Source organism: Plodia interpunctella, chromosome 6 (assembly GCF_027563975.2).
Source record: "Plodia interpunctella isolate USDA-ARS_2022_Savannah chromosome 6, ilPloInte3.2, whole genome shotgun sequence".
NCBI lineage: Eukaryota > Metazoa > Arthropoda > Insecta > Lepidoptera > Pyralidae > Plodia > Plodia interpunctella.
In genome coordinates, this window is record NC_071299.1 from 11,506,634 (window position 1) to 11,530,121 (window position 23,488).

The 23,488-nt window shown below is 34.7% G+C and overlaps 2 protein-coding genes across 2 annotated transcripts in view; one reads left to right on the plus strand and one right to left on the minus strand.

Annotated features, from left to right (window-relative positions):
- LOC128670563 (dual specificity protein kinase splB-like) overlaps nt 1–23,488 on the plus strand; it is a 104,255-nt gene that overhangs the window by 24,951 nt on the left and 55,816 nt on the right. The gene's annotated exons all lie outside the window — the stretch shown is intronic.
- LOC128670564 (probable palmitoyltransferase ZDHHC24) lies at nt 13,840–14,812 on the minus strand. The gene has a single exon (XM_053746326.2). The coding sequence runs from the start codon at nt 14,758–14,760 to the stop codon at nt 13,945–13,947; it is 816 nt and encodes a 271-aa protein (XP_053602301.1). The 5' UTR covers nt 14,761–14,812; the 3' UTR covers nt 13,840–13,944.

Here is a 23,488-nt window from a genome sequence, read left to right on the forward strand (position 1 = left end):
TTGTGTTGCTATCTGTCCGTCTGTCTGAACGTCCATTATTCCGACTGACTTTTTGCTGTTTCCGTCTTTGACCATTGTATGATTATAATTATTGAGGTGCATGGAATGTGAGAATAACGATGCTTTGAAGCGATGCTGATAATTTTCTTTAAATAACTGGTATTTTTATTATTACAAGTTCATTGTAAGGGACAGAGACCGGTCGGTAAACCACCAAATGGCACTATTGTGTCACGGGAAAGCGATGGTTGAGGCTGGCACTACAAGACCGCAGGAAGTGGCGCCAAAAGGGAGACCTATACGCATTAATGACAACTACTTACTGAATGGAGGAAAAACATCAAATGTTTATGGTATTTAGATTTTTGAGGTCCAATTTAAGAAAATTTATGAATATATAACCCGGTATTATCATCGAAATAAAAGTTATGTTTGACAAATGAATGAGTAAAATTTCTAAGTACCTATTTCTTGCCAAAATGAAATAAAATTCTGAATTAAATAATAAAAATTCTCAATCCAGTATGGAATCTTCCCCAAACCGACCTCGGTACAAACAAAAAGCAGATATTAGTTTTTCCAGTCACAGTCTATTTGGCGTGAGCTGCAGTGTGGTGCCGTCACGTCTCCTCGGAAACAATCGCAGTTTTTACCATATTGACATTAGGTAATGGAGCCACTCATTGTTAAATGTATCAAATGATACCTACAGAGCCCACCTACCATTGTGTTAGATCACGTTCATGAGTTGCCATCCAAAAATTTAATGCCAATCTAATCTTACGCGTTTCTTGTTTATTTTCTAATCCTAATGTCAAACTTATTTGGAAATGCTGTTGAAGGAGTTTGTTTTACAGTTTAGGACAGCGCAGATACAAGTGAAAAACAAATTACGTTACAAACAACGTTAATCTTGTATTTTTTCTTGAAAATGAGAATCGTCTACAGTCTAAAACCTTATAACTAATGAATTTTAATATTTTAAATGAAGGACGAAAAGCTGTAAAGTTATAACTTCTGAATCTACACACATTTTATTCATAAATCAACACGGCTTATAATGCACCGCTAGATTTATCGAACGTGTCAGATGGAAAACTTACTTGATGGAGGACATAATGTCAACTCTTTGATAAAACTAAACATTGCCGTTGATCTCGTTTGATTCTTGATCTTTTCTTTCTTATCTTAGACATAGATTTGTCCTAACAAAGCCAGGATTGGATTTATAGACAGTAATGGTAATAGTTTTCACCCTCGTGTGATAGTTGACAGCTCCGAGATTACAATTATTACATAAGTAAAACAATAAGTTTTAAATAGAGCGTATTTTGTGACTGTGAAAATGTCACGTCTTGCGCTTTTTGTTAATGACTGCCCTTCACTATCATTATTGTTAAGTGGATTATCTTTTCTATAGTGGGATTTTTAAGACAAAACTTATCCCAAGAAAAGATGGTCATAGTCAAGTGACAAATATCTGTGGATCAATCATGAGTAATTTAATTATAACGTCTATTTAAAAAAATCTAAAATGGTTGTGGCATTAGTTTATGAGCCATGGCTACTCAAAGCTACAATAACTCACATTATAACTTTAATTCCTTGCTAATGAATGTTCGCCCACGTGGCTTGTCAAAGTGTTTGCTGGATTAAGTCATCGGTTTCGGTACACGCTGGCTATTGTTGTGTAAATAATGTCCAGATATTACATGACTGCAATCGAAGGGAATTTCGTTTTGACACGTTTAAGCCAATTCGACTGTCAACTGCCGAACCATGATGACTCTGCCTCTCTCTCTTTCTCTCGTGATGGAGATTCACTTTAGGTTCATTGAACGAGTCCAATAAGTATTGCATAATTAATTTAATCTATATATAGGGTTCTTACCGTCATATACCTATATATTCTATTGTAGCGTGCCATTAGTCCTGATGTCAAATTAATAATCATTTCATATGATAACCGTAAAGGTCATATCAGATGTCTGTCGACGACTTGAGTAAAATCTGACACTAATGTTAGTAAAGTGTGAAATACATTCGAAAAAAAAAACAAGATAATAAAACAATAAAACATTAATGTTGTTGTAGGTGATAAAGGTCGACTATAAGCCATGAGCATTTATTTATAACCTCAAACTGCAACGCCTTGCCATCGGTCAACCGGTTGCTATTTGTGACCGAACCTCGCATCTGATATGGAGGTTTATTGTCTGCCAATCAATCGAGTGATTGACAATCGATTATAATCGATTTGGACTAGATTAGACATCTTTATTTATGAGGAAGGGGCCTCAGTTCTCTATTTTCATTGTCATTACAATTTTTATATCTGTGTCTATTTTACATATTCTACAATGTTGCAAGCAGACAAATTTCCACCTCTTTGATAGCCATTGAAATAATAAATCCCTAGGGATACCGTGACGTAACAACCTCTTAACTTTCTCTCTCTTAACCTCTTGACGTAACAAAATCTTGTTGATAGCAGAATGAAACAAAAACTTGTTTTTTTATTACAACATTCTTCTATTGGTAAACCAGTAGGTTGTTGACGCATATCCAGTTAGTATTGTTATGCGTGAGTACGTACTAAGCACAAGTCCCTGCTTCGATCGGGTAAAACCATAAAAAAGTAGGCTATGTTACATCTAATACTAATATTAGTAATACACTTATAATATTATAAAGAGAGAAAAAAATATACTTTTGTTTGTTAAGAATAAACACAAATACTATAGGACTGATTTAAATAAAATTTGGCACAGATATAGAGGAACAGCAATAGTCTTTATAATATTATTAGTGTATTAATGTATTATAATATTTCATCAAAATCATCAAAAAAATATAACAGCTGTATGAGGAAGTTAAGTAAAAATATCGACAAATGGGTATATAATTTTTATATGTCATACGTCCCACTTCTAGGATATGCGACATCGGCGATTGGTCGCACATCGGCCGACAATCGATTTCAAATCGATATGTAGTCGGTTAGTCACGACACGTCCACACGACTCTTCCGCGTTCTTTTAAAATCGATTAATCAGATGATTTACTGATTGATTATTTTTTGCGACCTATTTAAGGTTCTTGCTTAGGGCAATGGCTACCATCTGCTGATCGTTAAATAAACCCACAACATACTTGTTCCAATATAAAATATTATTCAGGGACATAGCCAAAAGCTGCGTACCTCGAAGGTCACGTAGGCTGCATCGCCGGCTTGAATTGGTGGGATTGAGGTAGGTCGGTAGCTTATCGCATATGTTAAGAATCGCAATTCAGAAAAAATTAGTTAAATATTTACTAATATAGAACGCAACTTTTCAATGATCATTCCGAATACGACATGAAACACACATATCGATTTTCTTAGGCGTGTTAATGGAGTGGATGGACATTACCTAAAAATGATCAAATAATCTAATGTTCAATATAGTTAAATCAACATAAATGGTTGGTCCTCAAAGCAATGTTTTTTAATATTATCATCATTTAATTCAAGCGAGGTCTTGTTGGTGGAGTTAAATATTATAATTTTGCAAAAAGTCTTCATAATTCCATCTGTTCATCGCATTAATATAAAAGTCGTTGCATTGTCTGTCTGTCACGGCTGCTTACTGCCCGCTGGTGTGTGGCCAAAGACCTAAATACTTACCTTTTACTACCACACGAATCTGCTATTCTACAATAAAACGTATCATCTAAGTAGCAAAGCTTAATTTCAATTGTTGTAATTGTTACGTTTCATTTTGATCGCATATATTTAGTATTAGTTCATAATAAGGCTGTATTTGGCTTGAATTAATTAAAAAACGAGTTCCACTCAAACTATTTGTTTTCCTTATTTTTTGATTCGCAATTTCAACACTGTTAGTTTACGTGTTGGATATTTATTGTAGCTAAAATGTCGATAAGCTAATTGTGTGGTTCGTCTTAAGAACGAATACAAATTACGTGATTAATATATTATTTATAATAAAATAGTTTCTGTGTCAATTTACTTGATAAGTGTGTTGCGAAATATCCAGGTGTGTTGCGTTTAAATTATCACTGACAATAAAATAGTTCCAAAAAGTCGTGAAGTCACGTCAGATGCGTTGTTGCGGCGACTTCAATAGACCCTATACCTCATCTTTGTTTACAATCGAGGTAGATTGAGGTGAAACTCACTCAAGTTAGTAATAAAAAAAAAATATATGAAATTATATCAATTTTTGGAAATCACAAAGTGAATTTTTACAAAATCTGTTCCAGAAAATATGTAGTCATCAGTTCTCAGTAATGTACTTAACATGTACTTACGAGTATCATAGGAAAATCTTGCGTGAGTTTGTAAAGTTGCCCATAAAAGCCTCTACTCACACACATTGTTTACAATAATGCTCAGGTTTCTCACAAATGTCACATTATCATTAAACAATATCAAAGGGAGTCGTGTAGTGTGAGTGATACCCTCATTGTGCATTAGATGCCGCAGATCTGTTTAACATAATGATACCTACAGTATTTGTGATGGCTGTGATGAGGTGGTGAGTATAACAGTGATTATACTGTTTCTCTCTGTGTGAGTGTGACTATGGCTTGTGGTTTCTTTTGCCAGATATCATGTTGATTCAACTATTTGTATAGTTGCTGATAGTTGTTCTCTCAGATTTTGTAGCTCATTCGCAGGAATTCTGGGCAGCCTTCATAAATCAATTGTTAGCTTTAGGATTCGGCACCTATAAAAGGTATAAAAATAACCCTTTTCAGACAACAACGTGGAGTTTTTCAAAAAGGGCGCCAAAAGATTTATTCAGGGCCGGCAACGTGCGTGTGTAACCCCTGCGGCAAGGCTGCGGTAACCACTTCCCATCTCTACCGTTTGTTCAGTGGTATACAAATATTTCATTTTTGCGATTTCACAAGAAAACAAAATCTATATCAGCACGCGTGAATAAGTGACAAGTTTACGAGTTAGGATAGAATTTACTTCATTGTTTATTTAAAGGCTTCCTTGTGATGTAAGAGCAAATAACTAGTTAATCAAACATTGAATGTATCTAGTAACATAATCCTTTTAGATGTATGTAAGTGTATGTTAATATTTTTGTTCCTATACATGACAAAGTGATCGTCTGTCAGATTGACTGCCGGTAGTGTGCCCACAATCATATATCTAAATTATAACAATGTTATTACAATATGTTAATTGTTATTACTGAGTTATTGTTTTGTGTTTGAAAAGATTATTGTGCAAAAATAAATTATGATTAACATTGTTTTAAATTTACGCGACAATATAACGCTTATAAAACATAGACACAGAGCATCACGAATTAAATAAACTTTATATAAATGTATCTATCTAAAAATACGAGACGTACAAAAGTCAACTTGCAAATATATTATGAGAACGAAGTATATTTTTAAAATTATCTTTAAAGGAGTCTGCGATCGTTAAAAATTGAAGCAGAAAAAGACTTACTTCGTCAACTGATACATTACAGAAAAATACATTTTTAAGTTAGTTACCATAAACCAATCAACAGCTGTAAATAACTGCACACTGCACTTAATAAAGCAGTTAGTGAACAGATGATATTTGTTAGTCGGAGTTCGTCGGACGCGTGTTATGCATGTAAATCGTAGAGAAAGCTGTCTGTCTGTTACCTCACCTTGCAATTAGTTAGACCTAACACTGTTATGGAAATGAAGGGTACGGTAACTTATTACTCTGAACGCGGCGGGAGAAAACTTAAAAAAAAATTCTATCTATCTTCTCGTTCTTCCTCTCGACCAACTCTAATCTAACTCGCGCTTACATTCTCGACTGAGGTCTGACACGAACAGTCGTCTCAATCACTCGCCTTTATCCTTACAGTATGTGGTCAATGTAGAAAATAAATAACTTTGAATTTACAACGGGCCGGTCTTACGTCAACCTCCTTTCTGAACATTGTGGTTACCTTTCAGCTGAGGGATAACAAGTAACACAAGCTCAGGAATAAAGTAAAACTTTTGGAAATCTGTTGAGTGGGTCCGCAGATTATCACCTTCTGAAAGTAATTGAGACACAAAGAGCAACAAAAGATTTCGTGTAGTTTTGTTGGAAATATATAGAAAATAAATAAAAAATGCAGAGATTGCACCCGTTCGTGATCCAAGCCGGATTGCGCGAGATGCAAGTGGAATATTGTGTCGAAAACAACGCGTTTACGGTAACTGACCCTTGACGGAGGTCGCAGGCTATTGTGGGTTTTTATTGTATTTAATTGGATTAAGTCATCAAACAAAAAGTTGCAATCTTGAGCTGCAGCTGTTCTGATGGAATTGTTTTATACGAGTAGATCATAGGAATCACATATATAATATATTTTGGGACAACAATAATTCAACGCAGCTTTTCCTACAGCCTATTTTCCAAATTGCACGGTCTTCATCCTTAGTTATTTGATCATTATTTACTCGACGACATATAGACTTAGACATATAGTCACAAATTTTTGAATAGCAATCGGAAGCGGAATTACACTCAATGTCTATCAAATCTCTCTATGAGCCCTGCCTCTGTTGTTACGGCGCAGAACATTGCAGCTCCGTTGTTTTCTGTACACTTTCGTTTGTTTGTTTTGACACTGAAGTGCGTTGACGTCTTTCGTAACTTCATAAAAATTCTTCGTTGTTCTGTCTGAGTTGATCCCATAGTACCTACTAAATCCATGGTTGATCTGTCGACGGACGTAAAGATCAATGAGGCATGGCTCTAACAATAAATAATTATATAATTATTTATTAATCAAGATTGTGATTACAGTGTTGATTGTTTATTGTCGTGTATTACAAATAGTTTTCTATTTATCCCGAAAGTCCCACGAGAACAAATACTACAAAACACGAGTCCTACGAGAACAAATAATACAAAAGTAGTAGATAGAAATATGACTGTAATCTCATGAAGATCACAACGAAGCCCAAACAAGCGCTGGTTATGTAAATGGGTGAGATGAGCCCGAATATTAAATGTCCATTAGAGTTCAGGCGATGTCGAGAACAAAGATACAGATGTAAGAAATAATTGGCTGCTTTCACTGCCCGCCACCGGGACCATGGGAACCGTACGTGAGAAGTTTCCGAAATTAACTGTTATTAAGTATGAATGTGAGCTGAAAATAATAATACAATTTATTTTATTATATAGCGGCCCGTCCCGGCTTCACTCAGGTAAAACCTTATTAAATTTAAAACCTTATTAATACCTAAACCTTCCTCAGGAATCTAACTATTTATAAATAAAACCCGCATCAAAATCCGTTGCGAAAGATTTAAGCATAGATAGGGATATAGGGACAGAGAAAGCGACTTTGTTTTATACTATGTAGTGATAGTGATTGCATCTCGGGGTTCCGTTGCTCTAAGTATCATGATGATTAAGGATATCGGCCATTTTTCTATGTATTCCAGTGTTATTGCTTGTTAGATTTTATTAAAGTCGCCTAAAGCAATCTGACGACCACCGCGCCACGCCCTAAGTCATCCAATAAACACAGTAAAGGAACTTAATTGTAACTATCCATCCAAATGGTCCTTTCGGATTATATAACTTCCTTAGGTATACCAGTGAGCATGTTTCCTCACGAATGTTTCCGGTCGTTTCCTATCTGTATGATAACTTACAGATAACGCAAAATGTTATAAGCACTGATTGATTGAAAAACCTTCAAACATCAAAACTTTCGCGTCATAGTACTTTATTTTATAATTTACTAAATTTTAATATTCTTAAGATCATCAGCTGTCTGACCTACATCAAACAGAGATAATTTATTACTCATTATTTCATTATAATATTGTAAATATAAATATTAATACGGTATTTGGATATACTTGCTTGGTTTCCGACATGCACATCGCGCAAACGTTTACTATTTTTGATTGACATCTTGTTGTGTGTTGATTGGTATGTGAGATATAAATTGAATTATCTTCACGCGAAAGGTTAAGATCTTAATGTTAATCATGATTCTGTATATTACATAAGGTTTAATTACGCCTATGTTTGTTTTAATTACAGATTGTTTATGTGTAATTTGAAATTATAATTTACTTTTTTCTGTTGCAGGTACGAATAGCAAACATATCAGAGATTGTATATGACAATTATAAGGAAGTACTTACTTGAGGTAACTTTAATGAACTTGAATTCATTTATGCTTTGAATGTAACCTTACTAATCAATCAGGTAAAGCCATATGGATATTTCTTGAAAAACAAAAGAACATTGTATATTGAATATATTTTTAGCCATATTTATTCCGCGATTCTGAGATGTAACATTGCATTTAAAAGTTAATTAATGATAATAAAATTTTCTTTTTAGTACTCGTATTTTCATTATTGTAATGTGAATAGTTTACGCATTACTTCACACCCAGGTACAGGTTAGTTGTCATCAATAGCACCTCACGATTCTACAGTTGTTTCACAGCTTGGGAAAAGATTCCAGCAAGTTGCAAGATGGCCGGCAGTTTTCGTAACGAGCCGTTTTTGACAGCCGCATGAAGACAGAGCATTTACCAGTCATCCATTAACTTGTTTTATTTTCTTTAGTTCCAAAAGGTTATGAAATACGAGATTAGTAAGACATTAGCTTCTTAATTATATTGTTTGTTAAGAAATTTCTACACTTAATTACGTTGGGTAAACAAAACCTACCAGTACTTACATAAAGTGAAGCAATTTTTGGGACGGGGAAAGAAATACAGAAATTTCAAATAATATTGTCCGTATCTGGCGGATATATGTATTTTTTCTTGATGTTAGGAAATATGGAAAATATTGTAAAGTAGATACTTTAAGGAATCTTAATACTCAGGATCCTCCTTGATACTCGTAGCCGAAAATTATAAAATAAATTTGGACACATACAAGCTAGGAAAACCTATATGTACGAATAATTGTAGAATTGAAAATTCGTTATCTTTTTAATATAAATTAATATAAAATTTGTGGTAGTTTCAAAAGCGCAAATTCGTTTGTGACAAATGATCCACGAATGTACCGAAACCTTATGATATAATCGACCCATCGATCTATTGTTGAAGGCTGCGATCGAAAGGCGAAAATCGATAATATAATCGATTGTTTCATAACATTGCTGCAAATGTCGATAACCATCGGAAGACGAGCTGCGAAATCTTGACAGGCTTCGACAGGTGCCATTGTGGGTACCCTAAGAGGCAAGCTGTATTGTAACTGCTTGAATTATGTAGTGATGGATTGAAAAATTGATTTGTTAGATTGACTTGCTGTTTGTACTTACAGTTAGTGTCGAAATTTCGACAACCTTTTATTCAGTTTCGCCTCTCCCAGTACTTATCTAGATGATAATCAAATAACACGAACGTACCAATATGTAGGCAATTTAAAAAAAAAAAACAGCTTTTTGAATTAACATATTTTCAGAGTAATTTAATTATAACGAATTTAAAAGGTTCCAACGCAAATTATGTGCTGAAATATTCGTAAAGTAGAACAGTGAATGATGTTCGTTAGTGTTATTACCACCTAGAAATAAACACTAATAGATTTCATAATCTAAAGCGGGTATGCCTCAAGGTGGGACTTAGGGCCTTCGTCTTAACACTCCATACAAAGACAGGAGAATAAAATTACAAACAAACACATGAAAGGCTAATTGAAATGCGACTGTATCAATTAAAACCAGTTTAAGAGGTTCCGCCCATTGCTAGTGTGGCCATCACAGAATTTGAAATAAAGCAAATATAACTGTTGTGGACCTATCAACGAGTATCACTGTAACAACATAAAATTAAACAAAAATTAGATTCCATCGTGAATATGAAGATATCAACTGAGTAAAAAAATATCTAGTGGTTAAATCATCATTACGTCTACCTTACGAACCAGTGCAAATGCGCCGGTCAAACAATTGTTTATCTAGTGTGTATCGATTCTCCGCGATCGAGGGGCTATATAAAATCATCTCTAGTTCCATCATGGAATTATCGATGGCTAGGAAGTACCATGGCAATGAAAGTTCTTTGGATCTTCAGTCCAGTGCGGATTAGATCAGGCGCTACCACCGCTACATTACACTTCTATTGTCTTGTTATTGTAAATTCTGTGGTAGCTACTGTTCAATGCTGGTAACCTGATACAGATCGTAGTGTCAAGTAATATAACATTTTAGTCATTATGTATGTAGTTTATTGTTGAAAATCTCTGTATAGTTCCGAGTATGTTTAAACATTTTTTAAACTTGTTATCTATGGTGTATTTCGTTATTGAAATAAATAAATAAATATATTAGGACAAATCATATATATTAGGATATAGGCATAATATATTAGAATTGAGATGGCACCAAAGTAAGTTCGAGACTTGTGTTATGGGATACTAACTCAACGATACTATATTTTATATCAAATGCAAATATAGATAAACATCCAAGACCCGGGCCAATCAGAAAAAGATAAATTTCCATCATGATCCGACCGGGGATCAAACCCGGGACCTCTCGGTACAGTGGCAAGAACTTTACCACTGCGCTACTGAGGTCGTCAATAGTAGGTTTGTGGCATTAAAAGACATTTAATCTACAGATAAAATCAGTCAAACGATTCATTATTGTTAAAAATCAAACATCACAACGGTCGATTCGATACCGTAAAAATATACTCAGACATTCAGATTCAAACTACTGTTTATTATTTACGAATAACACATTAAAACGGATTCCATAGCGGATATCCGGACGTTTCTATCCGGTCTGAACGTATTTGTTTTCGGCACTCGGCACACGGATGATCGAAAATCCGCTTCAGTGCTTCCTCGTGAGCGTGTGAACGTTGGGAGGAAGTATATGAATGATGTCCCAAATCATTTTGCAATTATTTTCCTTTTACATCTTCGTATTCGTGTGGTTCTCTTCCGATGTGATGCTCCGAATGTCGGAGTTAAATTTTTCCCGATGTGCGACGCTCCCGTGTGCATTTTATACATAAAGTGTAACCTATTTCACAGTAATCACTGTTGGCCGCGGCTCCGCGCGCGTTATCCTATGTTTGACCTACTATATCTATACCAAATTTAATCATTGACGACCTCGGTGGCGTAGTGGTAAAGTGCTTGCCTCTGAACCGAGAGGTCCCGGGTTCGATCCTCGGTCGGGTCATGATGGAAAATGATGTTTTTTTCTGATTGGCCTGGATCTTGGATGTTTATCTATATGTGTATTTGTTATAATATATAGTTTTTAGTATCCCATAACACAAGTCTCGAACTTACTTTGGGGCTAGCTCAATCTGTGTGAGTTGTCCTAATATATTTATTTAACAAAATGGGTTTAGTCGTGTTAGCCCAGCGGTATAGCCGTGAAAGCGTGATATTAGCATTGATTTGGATTGATAATGAAATAATCATCAACATTCTCGTGTTCCTTTTCATTTAATACGTTTCTTTCGAACGACATGTTATGAAAGTTACAAAGTCTCAAATGAATTTTACTTGTCTTGTTTAATTAGCGAATGTCTCGTGCATGCGACAATAGCATACTGTGATAAAAATGAAATATGTATTAAACCTACATATAATCTCCGCATCGTTGAAAGTAAACCTTCCCAACAACTGTGACGGATGGGAAGAATCGATTTTACATCGATTGTGACGAAATCTACGTGCAACAGATTTTCGGTTAGGTAATGATTTTTAGAAACACCATCTTTATTCAGGTTTCGCCGAAGACATTTCTGTAAGGTTCAATTAGTTACAAGTGTAACATAATCGATATTGATTACAGCGTATATAATTAATTTACAGCTCTATTAATTCAGATTACATGGTGAACATTATTTAATTATACTTCTACTTAGCGCTTCATTATTAGATGAATAAGTACTTAATTTACTCAATAATGAAAAAAAGGAAGATCAATTTTGTAACCTCTGTCATAAAATATATTGTATGAAGTTTTAAAAATGTGTAAATGTGTGAAAATGTGATAACTTTATCGAATCATAGTAAACCTCTGCTAATGGAGTATATGCAACTTCTCCGCTCAACATACGTCATTTAAATTCAATAATAATAAATCATCACCGCAATTATTCGTACAAAGTTTTCTATTAAACTTTAATTTCAGAATTTCCAATAAGTACTCTTTAATCATATATTCTAAAATTATTAATGTAGCAACCAGGCAGGACCCACTCTAGTAACAAAAGTTAATTATACAATACCTCAAAATATAACATTGTGACATCAAATACAAATTATTTATTTATCCATTATAGTTTGATCTCTTTGTTATCTGAGGATTTTACTCGATATACTCAGAGCCCAAGGTCCGCTTTCCTACTTTTTGCACGGTGTTCGGCGTCCCTGGCAGACTAAATCACATATACAACTTGTTTTAGACTATTTGGTTACTTTGTTCCCTTGACGCTGATTAATATGGATGATTAATCTACATGGAAATATGCCGGAAAGGCTTACAATCATACAATATACTTCCAAATAGATATTTCAGTTAGATAACCGCCGAATAAGGGCATCGTAACGGTACTGTAAGGCGCGCGCGTGCCTGCCTGCAGTGGCGACCGGCACATCACAGTCCACTGTTATGATTCTGTTATGAGCGTTGTTTTATTTTACTGGCGACTGACTACGATTTTGTATTGCAGGTATTTCTAGTGTTGAAGAGTGTAGTTGTTGCCATAGAATTTCACCCTTCGTGGATGTTTTATTAGGCGATTGAATTCAATATATTTGTAATGTGAAATATCCTTGTAATACAGGTTGTCACGTCTGTACGAATGCGATAAACTCAAAAACTATTTTTTTTCTATGGTTTCCACTAGTAGGAAAGATTCGAGATCGATTTACCAGAACGAAGCCGGGACGGGCGGCTAGTGATATACAATTTATATAAATGATTGATGTCAAGCTCACACTGATATAAATATTTTTTATTGCTTTATCTATTTTCGTTATGTTTATAGTATTGAATATGTATAAGGTACTTGCTGAAGTTCCGTGTAATATTCCACACCAAAGCAACATTCCCGCCAGGAGCACGTTCCACGCTTCCCGCCATTAACATGCGCCATGCCGTTCCGAGGATGACGCGGCTGACGCAACCGTTACGTGCGGACGGACGAGTAATGATTTCTCTAGGACTGTTACAGGATAAACTATGTTTGGAGTGGTTATTGACGATACTGAGGTTACAGAAATTGGTAATGGTTGTCTTTTAGTAATCTTGGTGCTCTATGAAAACTACTATACATTAATCAGATAGGTTTTCAATACAAATTCATGTGGTATGGAGGTTATATTCCATGTATTCTTAATGAGTTCCGAGTCCAGAGTTGGATAACGGATCCTATTACGTGTTCTGTACTAATTCGCCGCTACGTGTTACGTGCCTACGATTTTTGTGCAAGTTAATGAGTTGACAGTTTATGTAATAGTTATAACTGTACTTAATGGACATCGAGCGTGGCGTTTAACGTGTTATAAATTATGTGCCTATAATGTGGTTAAATCAACCATCGCGCGCTGAATAATTTATGTCGAATCTCATTTTATAATAATTTACCCACAACTTTATAGATTATAAATTATCATATTCTGCATTTATATAGTTAATGTAGTGTTCAAATTATAAATACAATTATATAAAAAAATAGTATTAATTATAATAGCTGATTGATGATTTATTTCTATTGCAATATTTGCAATGGGAATAACATGTAAAGAAAGTGAAAGAGATCCATAAGAATAAAACTTTACTCCCGCGGGAACACGGGTTGAAACAAGAAAAAATAAAGAAGTAAATATATTTATTCAACCATCATCAATGCAACACGAACAAGTCTAAAATTATTAAAGAAATAATAAAATAAAGAATGATTATGTTGCAAAAGCAAATTATGCAATTTTCAAAGATGATTTAAAGTTTCCTTGCAAAGGGCTTTTAGCAAACGGCCATATTATGGCCCAATACCATCTAGTTCCAAACACAGAAATCAGATTCTCTTTCCAATACTCGTCGGCGAGCCGGCTGCCTTTGTAGAAGAACTTCTTCTTCATGGACTCATGCCAGGTCAGTCCTCTGATAACGTTCCGCAAATGATAATGGCACAGTGCGGCAGACCACACAAAAAGACCAACATTTGCTAGAAAAAATATCGTGTAAGTATCTTGTAGTCCTAGGCAGTCGTGCTTCACGAACATCCGCACCATCGGGTTCAGCATACGGCAGATCGCCAACAAGAAGCCGTAGTTATCAAACATCGCGCTGAGGTACAAATAGTTGTAATACCCTGAGTACAGCATGGAGACTGCCATATGGAACAAATATAGTATATAATACCGATGGTTTTGACGGCCGATGCAGCGGTGCAGGAAGAAACAATGATGGTCTCTCCTCTCTATGCAGATGTCACAAGTCTTGCAGTGCCAGGCGTCAGGTGGCCGCTTTAATTTGCAAACTTCACAGTAAATTCCTTGTGTGTTCCCTCTCTTCACGCTTGTATCAGTAAAAATGACCATGATCATGTTACCGGCGACGTTGACGAAGGAGAACGTGGACAACACTATGTGCAAAGCGTGTTTGAAGCTTCCCATGGAGTACCTCGCCACTATGTCCGGTCTGACCACTGCCATCTCGACCAAGAAAACAGTGGGTGTCAAGAAAACGATGACCCAGCATTGTACTTTCTCGAATGTAAGCCAGAAACCCATTATTATGCGCGTATTGAATTTTAGATATTGATTGACAGCTATACATGTGACAGAAGACTGATCTTAGATTTAGTATTATTTATCTTTGGTTTTTAATTAGAGCAAAGAGTTTATATATACATTCGTGTTTTTTTTCTCCATGTATTTTATTGATGGATTTAAAAAAGTAACCTAATATTGTAAATTAAAAACTGATCGATTCAGTATAGGTGACTTTATAATGGCGACTAATCCCAGACATTTTACGGCACTAGATCAGAAGTGTATCACAATGAGATATTCGCACGTCACTTGTCTCAATAAAATCTCGAAGATTTGATTGACGCGTTACTTTCATAACATTATCCCAATATTTATCATCAGTGACTCCGGTGCTTGAGAAACAAACAGCTTTTGTGTGTAGGGCACGACGCTGGCATTTACAGAGTGCAGTCGCTGTTACATTAACCTGCAAGATGTAAAATTGCCGGTATTACACTGCCGTATAAAGTTGTATAGAGAGTAACGTGACGCAGTTGATTGTACTTATCTAGCTGAAGCAAGATAAGCGAGGCCTCGTTTGGTTGTCATTATGATGTTGTACAAAGGTGACTTCGAAAGGCTTCTTTGGGTTCGAAATTAGTTGATAGAATTTTGTTGTAATGAAATAAACCTATGAAACTTCGGGGTCGGTTAAAAATAAATCTGTAACACATAGACATATTATCCAGAGTCATGAAAGTTACACGCATCCCAGTTTTCGGTATTTCCTTCCATCCCTTAATTATATCTATCTGGTCCTTGACCTTCCTCTTTTCCGGTAACCATATTGGTTGAAATCCATGCGGTCAATATGCACTTAAATATAATTTAAGAAGCGTAGAAGAGGTACAACATTGACTGTAAAAGGCGGTATGCGGCAAGATGCAGGTATTTTTGGAAATTTATCGGAGACTTCGAGGTTCTTGAACCGTGAGAGTTTATTAACATTTTAAAACCCTTTTGTGTGTTTTGTTAAGTTATTTTTTTTATTGAGTTTCTTTCATTATTAATTCATGAGATTTGTTTGCCAATATTCAGATTCTAAAATTCTAATCTCCACCCCTATTCTCCAGACCAGAGTCTGTTTAACCAATTTAAGTATCTCTAATCATCATTAGCATTCAGGGCACGTTTGCGGCGTCACAGCTCCGAATTAAAACCTAACTTAAACTATGAACTGACATGGCTTTTATTTTTGTTAATATTATAGTTCAGATAACAGTTGAACTTCAGGTAAACAAATAGGTACCTGCCTGTCTATATTCCTCGTCATTACACAATATGAGTATTCTCGCCGATTGTTCTCGCCTCGTTCCAAGAGACAGAAGGAACGGTATTGTAGTAACGGGCATTGTAGACGTTACAACATTACACGATCATTACGGTTAAACGGTTATGATCGATGGCACGACCTACTTACAGGTTGAAAAGAGCGTTTTACCAAGATCTTTAACCACTATTAAAGAACACGATAGTCAGAAGACGCCAGACACGCGCTGCAGAAAAAATATTTTCTTGACAATGCTATCACCTGATCTTTTCTAAGACGTTGATGCGTTTTTTGAGAAGTCTTTATCCCTCGTGTATGTGGTATGTAAAAGCCGTATTACAAGTACAATGTATAAACATCTTCGAAATGTAAATAATGATATTTCATAATTATAAAATGAACTTTGCTCTAATTTCTTCTGACATTTGTGGGTCAATAGTGTAAACTAATGTACTGGACGTAATTGTGGTTAATATTTTCAAAATGAGTTCAAATGTCGAAGTCTTTTAACATATTCATCATCATAAATAATGCTTCGTTGAGAATTGATTGAGGTCGTGCTAGCATCGTGGTCAACTGTCCTTCCTGTCGTAACACAATGTACTCGAGTTTCAGTTACGTGATGGAGTGATTAGCGCATGTTACCTAAGATTGTAAAAAGATCATTTTATCATAAATGAACACTTTATGTCTAAGGAAGTTTTATAAGAAAGTGCGATTGCCCTATTAATTTATTTACACATCACGATACTTTAACGAGAGCAAACCTACTTCTATGCCTATTTAGGTATAAACTATGCATTTTTTTAAAAGGTGGTGAGAGCTATCAATGCATAAAATACTCTTAACAAATAACACCGTGTGATAATACTTTGGATAGTATGTCCTTGATTGTACATTCAATTTTGACACAAAGTACATACTATTGTAGCATATTAGGCAATATATCTAATTGAACAAGAGCTATATTTTTGAAGAAAGTTACATAATATACTTAAAAGATATGGGTATATTTGGACAACGAGGTCATGATCTACGTGGTGATTTGCGGCCTATGTAATGAAGATTTTTTTTTACTGCAATGACTGATTATAATAGCAACCATAGGGTCAGATGTAATGTTTCATTATTTGATGCCATCTAGATTATATCAGTCAACCGCAGACATATAAACCTTTAACTAAGAATGAACAGTTCTATAGGTCGACAATAAAATCTGATATCAGTGTAAGCATTAACAAACTAGTGATAAAGTAAAATACAAAATTAGATAGTATACATTTTACTGTATTTTTTATTAATTTTGATCAATATTTAATGTACAAATATATTAAAAAATTCGATTCATGTCACGGGATAAAGAAAAAAATGTATATCTAAATAATATGCTGTAATAACTGTTAAATATATTCACTACTTAGATGGTCACTAGAAGTTTGTAGTTTTGGAAAATATTATTTAATTAAGAATATGACATGAAAAAGTGTCTGTGATAGCCTAATTTCTGAATAAATGATTTGATTTTATGTGTAGTATTCCCACCATATCTAAGTAGGGGTCTGAAGCTGTAGTTCGCACAATACTCCATAATTCTACGACAAGGGTACAGTGAAAGTGGGTGCAAGCGCACGCGATCCTGCCATAACTTGGCAGTCACGTAATGTTATGGGTTTTGGATATTGTTTCTGTTTGTGCGTGACAGAAAGCGGGGCAGAGGCCGGGGAGTCTGATAGGGGTACCTATTTATACTACAAATTGACGTCAACTTGGTGATCTAAATACTGGGCTTGGATTCGGAAAGTTGTCTACATATATTTAGTACCTAACTTATTTATTAAAAACTTTATTGCACACACTTACAAAAACAAACTTAGCGCCATATGTATACAATGTTTTACAACATTTCTGTAAATTATCAGAATTTTGAAACATATATTAAAATTACGTATTCTCAGACTATACGAAAGTAATACCTACTTTAGGTCTCAAAGGTTGGTTCTACAATATTTTGATAATGTTCCTGAAATTTTGACACTGTAGAAAAATATTATTTTGAATGGAAGAAACTTTGCGTGCATTTGAATCAATCTGTGGGAAGATATGTATGTAGTAAAGATGTGTGTCTATCAGTCATTCCGTCACGTTCTGTTGCGGCCCTTGTCACTAGCCGCTGCCACGAGCGATGGGCGAGGTAGTTGCGCAAGCCTCATCTTTCTTACCCAATTTGTATATTAAGTTAGTATTTCCTAAATAATTTTCTTTATTTATATAAGTTTATGTTTGTATGTGTATCCATAATAAATTAACAAAGACTATAATATGTTCTTATTATACTCACGAAAGTATTGTTCCAATTTACGCATTGTTTTTTTAATGTTTTGTTAGAGTAGGATAGTATGAGCAATCAATGTAGTAAATAAATTCTATTCAATTTCGATTCAATTTTAATGCGTGGAACGTTTCAATTGGTGGTAAAATAATATTTTAATGTTTTCCACATTATGTCATGATAACCACGCTCCACCGTTTCGTGAAAGAAGGAAAAACAAACTTTCACATTTATATTATTGGTATCATTGGATTTCGCTACAGAATATGTATGTTTACAGTATGTTTTGTACACTGTCAACAATAATTATGCCAAATTGATAGAAAATGAAATGAGGCGCGACAATATTATTAAATTTCTTATTAAAAGATCAACGCAATTTGCGTAATGAACAAGTAGAACATCGCGATTAGGTGCGAGAGCGTTTGGAAAACAAAGTGCAATATTGTTTGCTGATCAATTATGTTAGGAAATCTTGTCCAATTATCTTGTTAAAGATTTGGTTAATTTGATAAAGATTATGTGTTTGAGATGAAAGATAATTAAGCTTAAATAATTGCTTAATTAAGTTTAGTTACCGTCAAATCCAAGTTATGAAATGGATCAAGACATACTTTGTTATATCGAAAGTATTTCAAAACGATTAATCTAATACAAAGTAAAATCAAACACTAATTATGATTTTCTGTTTAGTATTCATCTACATTACATCTTTATTATTCGTAAAAAAAGATGATTGGCGCTCGAATAATTATTATGCATTGATCTGAGTTACAATAGGATGTCAGAATAATATTTCTGCTGTTGCTATTTAAAATAAAACTAGCGACTCGCCCCGGCTTCGCACGGATTCCATGTTATGAATGTTATAAACCTTCCTCTCGATTCTGACTATTAAAAAACTCTCACCAAAATCCGTCACGTATGTTTAAAGATGTAAACATATAGACAGACAGACAGTGGGAAGTGACTTTGTTTTATACTATGTAATTATATAATGATAATGATTATAGTCTTGTGGTTGAACAACAAGACACAAGTAGAATTGTACCCAGATTTTTCGATAAGTAATTCACTTAATCAATTGTTAGAACCATAATAAAAAGATAATTATGCTACGCGAATAGGCGCGGCTAATCAATGGGCTACTGTGTCTAATCGATTACCGGCTCGGTGACTCGATTCAACCGAGTATCGATATCCGACGATACTGCCCTCCAGTGACCTGTTTAATTTATTATTAATAGATGCCATCGTAAGCGGTATTTATTAAAGTTATTAAATTTTAAAGAGCACCTGTATCGTAAACTTGCAATATTCTTGTGTTTAGGATTACGGTGCTATTTTTAATGTACTCGTATGCATAAGCATATAAAAGTTTGCCTGTCTGTTACACAAAATAACTAAAACCAATATCAAAAATAGGCTAAAAAAGCTTTTCTCAAAAATCAATACAGATATAAATAAAAAGAACTTGTAGTATTACTCATGCGTCTGTCTGTCCGTCCGTCTGTCACAGCCAATTTGCCCGGAATCTACTGGACAAAATCGGGTAAAATTTGGTAAAACAGTGTAATGACCCAAAAACAGATGTGTAGAGTGAATAAATTAAGGCAAGGGTAATTTCCTGGGAGTAAATTAGGAAATTAAAAGAAATTGATATATCAAATGCCAAACCTTATTGTGACATATTTCAAATGAAGGCTTGTTATGAGGATCTCAAACCTATAAGAATTCTATAAATTGTACGGAAACTCTACAAGTTCAACTTGCACTTTATATTAGCTATGTATTTATGTAGAAGTCTTATGCTCATCCAAACATAGCCCGGCCGTCCAAACAGGCCCGAAAGATAGCACATTGATCAAAAATTATTTAGTTTGATTAATGCAAATCAATCTAATCGCGTTAGTTTTTAAAATAGGTGCTAAATACTTGATTCTCAGATAATTACTTTTGTTATGTATTAATTATACAAGAATAACGATTCAATACCGATCTGTATCGCCAAGTCAGAGGTCAGTAACTGAGCCGATACTGTTATTTTGTTATGTCGTTGTGTAATGTGGTACAACTTTCTTTAGATTATCTTAGGTCTTTTGAGGTCATCTTGATTGAAATTTTATTTGAACCCACTTTATTCATTAAATGTATTGTAATAGGTCACTTATTTTTGCGAATATTTGTTTATTACTTATCTAGTTTTATTACCTACCTAGGCAATGGCCGACCACTCCATTTCACGAGCTGATAAATGTATCAATATATCAAATAGTGCAGGTTTCCTTACTTTTGAATTCTTTCACAAACTGCTATTCATGAGTCAGACTTAGGTATACTCAAAAGCGTCTCAACCACTAGCCACCACCACGCCTAGGTATACTATTCACTAAAATCATTTCAGTTAATACACCTTCAGAAAATTATCTCGCTTTTAAGGTACTGACGACAAGATCACGAGCGATGTATTCAAGATGTACGAGTAGGTACAATCAGCTGAACGAATCCGTCATCGCACTCGACAGCAGTCAACGAAGAATTGGCACGACTATTAGTAAACAGTCAAGTTACGTCCAATCCATACGTCAAATACGTGACAAGAAGTTGAACTAGCTGGTAAGGAATGCGGAGGCGCGAGGCAGGTCGCGGGGGCAGCCGATGCAAAACTGAATCTTGCGCAACTATCGTGTATTATTGGGTGCATCGCCACGTGAAATGTTAGCTTGTAATCACAGAAATTGACGTAAGGTAGACAGAAGTGTTGTCTTTTATATTCCAAATTTCCAAATTTGACGCTCTCACGCTTGAACTAACTAAGGCATATTATTTTGACTGATTGAAAATTTAAATTCCAACAGAAATTTACTTAAGTTGTGGCCGCTAAAGATTATGTCGATAAAAATGTTTAGATATTGTGTTGGACAGAAAAGAGAAGGGAAGACATTTATTGGGACGAAATAGGTTGGGTGTATCTTCTCAAATATATTTTACATAAAATTTGTTCACTTATTTCAATTGAAATCTCTTGCAGTAGAAACACGAGGGGAGAAATTTGTCTTTATTTTCTCATATGTTACTGGTTTATTCCGAATTCTATGGTTGTATAGCAGATTATAACTGGAGTTCAGTCATGCCTCTAATATTTAGACTCTCAGCTCTGACCCGCGGTTCATCCTATAACTTTTCCCAGGCATACATTTTATGTTAAAACATGGTACTTACATAATTTTTATATGTTAAATGTAGGGTGTGTTGCACCGTGCAACTTTGACGTTAACTTTGAAATGCGCAGAAAAATGTCAGAATGCTAGCGGTGCGCTGGTTAAACTCGACGTCAAATTTGACGGTGCAACTCACCCGTAGTTACATAATTATATCAGATGGTTCCCTGAAAGGGATTTACTAGAAAGGAGTTTTTTTCTAGAGGAAAACTTTTGAACTGTAATTTATTTTAATTACTACCTATATTAAATGCCAAATTGTGTATCGTTACTCCTTCACTTTTCATGTACCAATTAAATCCACTTCTTAATTAGCTTGTGCTCGCAGCTTCGCGCGCTTTCCGAGCTGGACCCCCGTAGGGATGGAATTTTCAAAAAACCTTTCTTGGCGGAGGTCTCTTAGTCATAATCTACATTCCTGCAAAATGTAATTTTATTTGGCCTAATAGTTTTCGAGATTTCGTGATGAGTGAGTGATGTTTTTCACTTTTACATATATTTTTAAATTTTTAATAAAGTTACACAAATAAAAAGTGAGTCACCAATTTTCATGCCAGTTACATGGCCGGTCTCAAATGATCTCAACAGTTTGTAATGCAACCACACATTAGTATCTAATTCACACGATAACTTTTACATCCTCCGCAACGAGTTCTCTTATGGAGAGTTGAGTAACATCCTCTTTGAGAGTGAAAACTACCGGTCTCAAGTTCAGTTCCCAGTTTTAATTATGGCATATAACTAGCCAGTTTGGCTTCATAGCTACTTCGGTTGCATTCGATATCGTTGCAAGTTTATGGAGATGTGTAATCTTCTCTTATATGGGCTGTAAATGTTCTTCTGAACATTTTAAACGGACTTATATTATAATCCTTAGAGATAACGTTATATTTGTGGATTAGTGTGAAATTTTGCAAACATATTTTGTGATTATTTCACAATCAATATGTTTTTAAAGGAAGCAAGCTAAAGATATGATCTACTCTGTCTCTCATCTTCGCGTTTTCTCGGCTACATTCGGAATAGTGACGGCCCATAGCCCAGTGTTCGCGCAAAAAAAAACATACAATTTGGACTGGAATGTAATAAATTTTAATTTTTTCCGCAATAATAGTATGTACAAATAGTAGGGGTAGTTAAAAAATACTTAATTCATATTGCAATCGCTTTTTGACTTCATCAATTTCCATTTTCATCAACCTGTCACGATCTCCTGTATTAAAATGTTGTATTTACAAAATTAATCGCTGAAAACTGTGGACAATTGTTTGGCCAACAGATTATAGACAAACGGCCGGTAATTGTCGGCGAGCGTAATGAGCATATCTCGTGAACAAAAACCGCGGAACCGCTGCCGGAACTGAGGCTTCCTCGTTTCATATTAAATGTTAGTTTTTTATTTTAGTTAATGGATAAATAGCGAAGATCAGATGAAATCTTCCATAATTCGAAACGGCAAATTAGTGAAACGTGTCAAAAGCTAATTGTTGGATATTTTACTATTTATCATGTTCAAGTTATTTCTTAAACGAAAAGGTTGCGTGGAAGAAATTGCTCATATTAGGAGAATTTGTATAAACATTTTAGTGAAATATACTTTTGTACTTTGTATTATTACCAATATTTACATATCTATAAGTACCCATGTGAGCATGCCAAGACCATTCCCATTTTATACGAGTGTTACAGATCTCTCTCGTTTCCATTCAACTCACCGCACGTTCCAAACATCTGAACGAAACTAGTGATACAGTTGTCATTGGATGTAATAAAAAGAAGATAGAAATGAAAACTAATTTGAAAATTATTTATTTCACAATATGACGTGTTCTTGTTATTCTTCTTATCTTATCAGTACATTAATCTTCTCATTTCAAGTGTTGACGC

What these genes read in the sequence shown, in the direction of transcription:
- LOC128670564 (XM_053746326.2), bottom strand. Translation starts at nt 14,760, where the DNA reads ATGGGTTTCTGGCTTACATTCGAGAAAGTACAATGCTGGGTCATCGTT.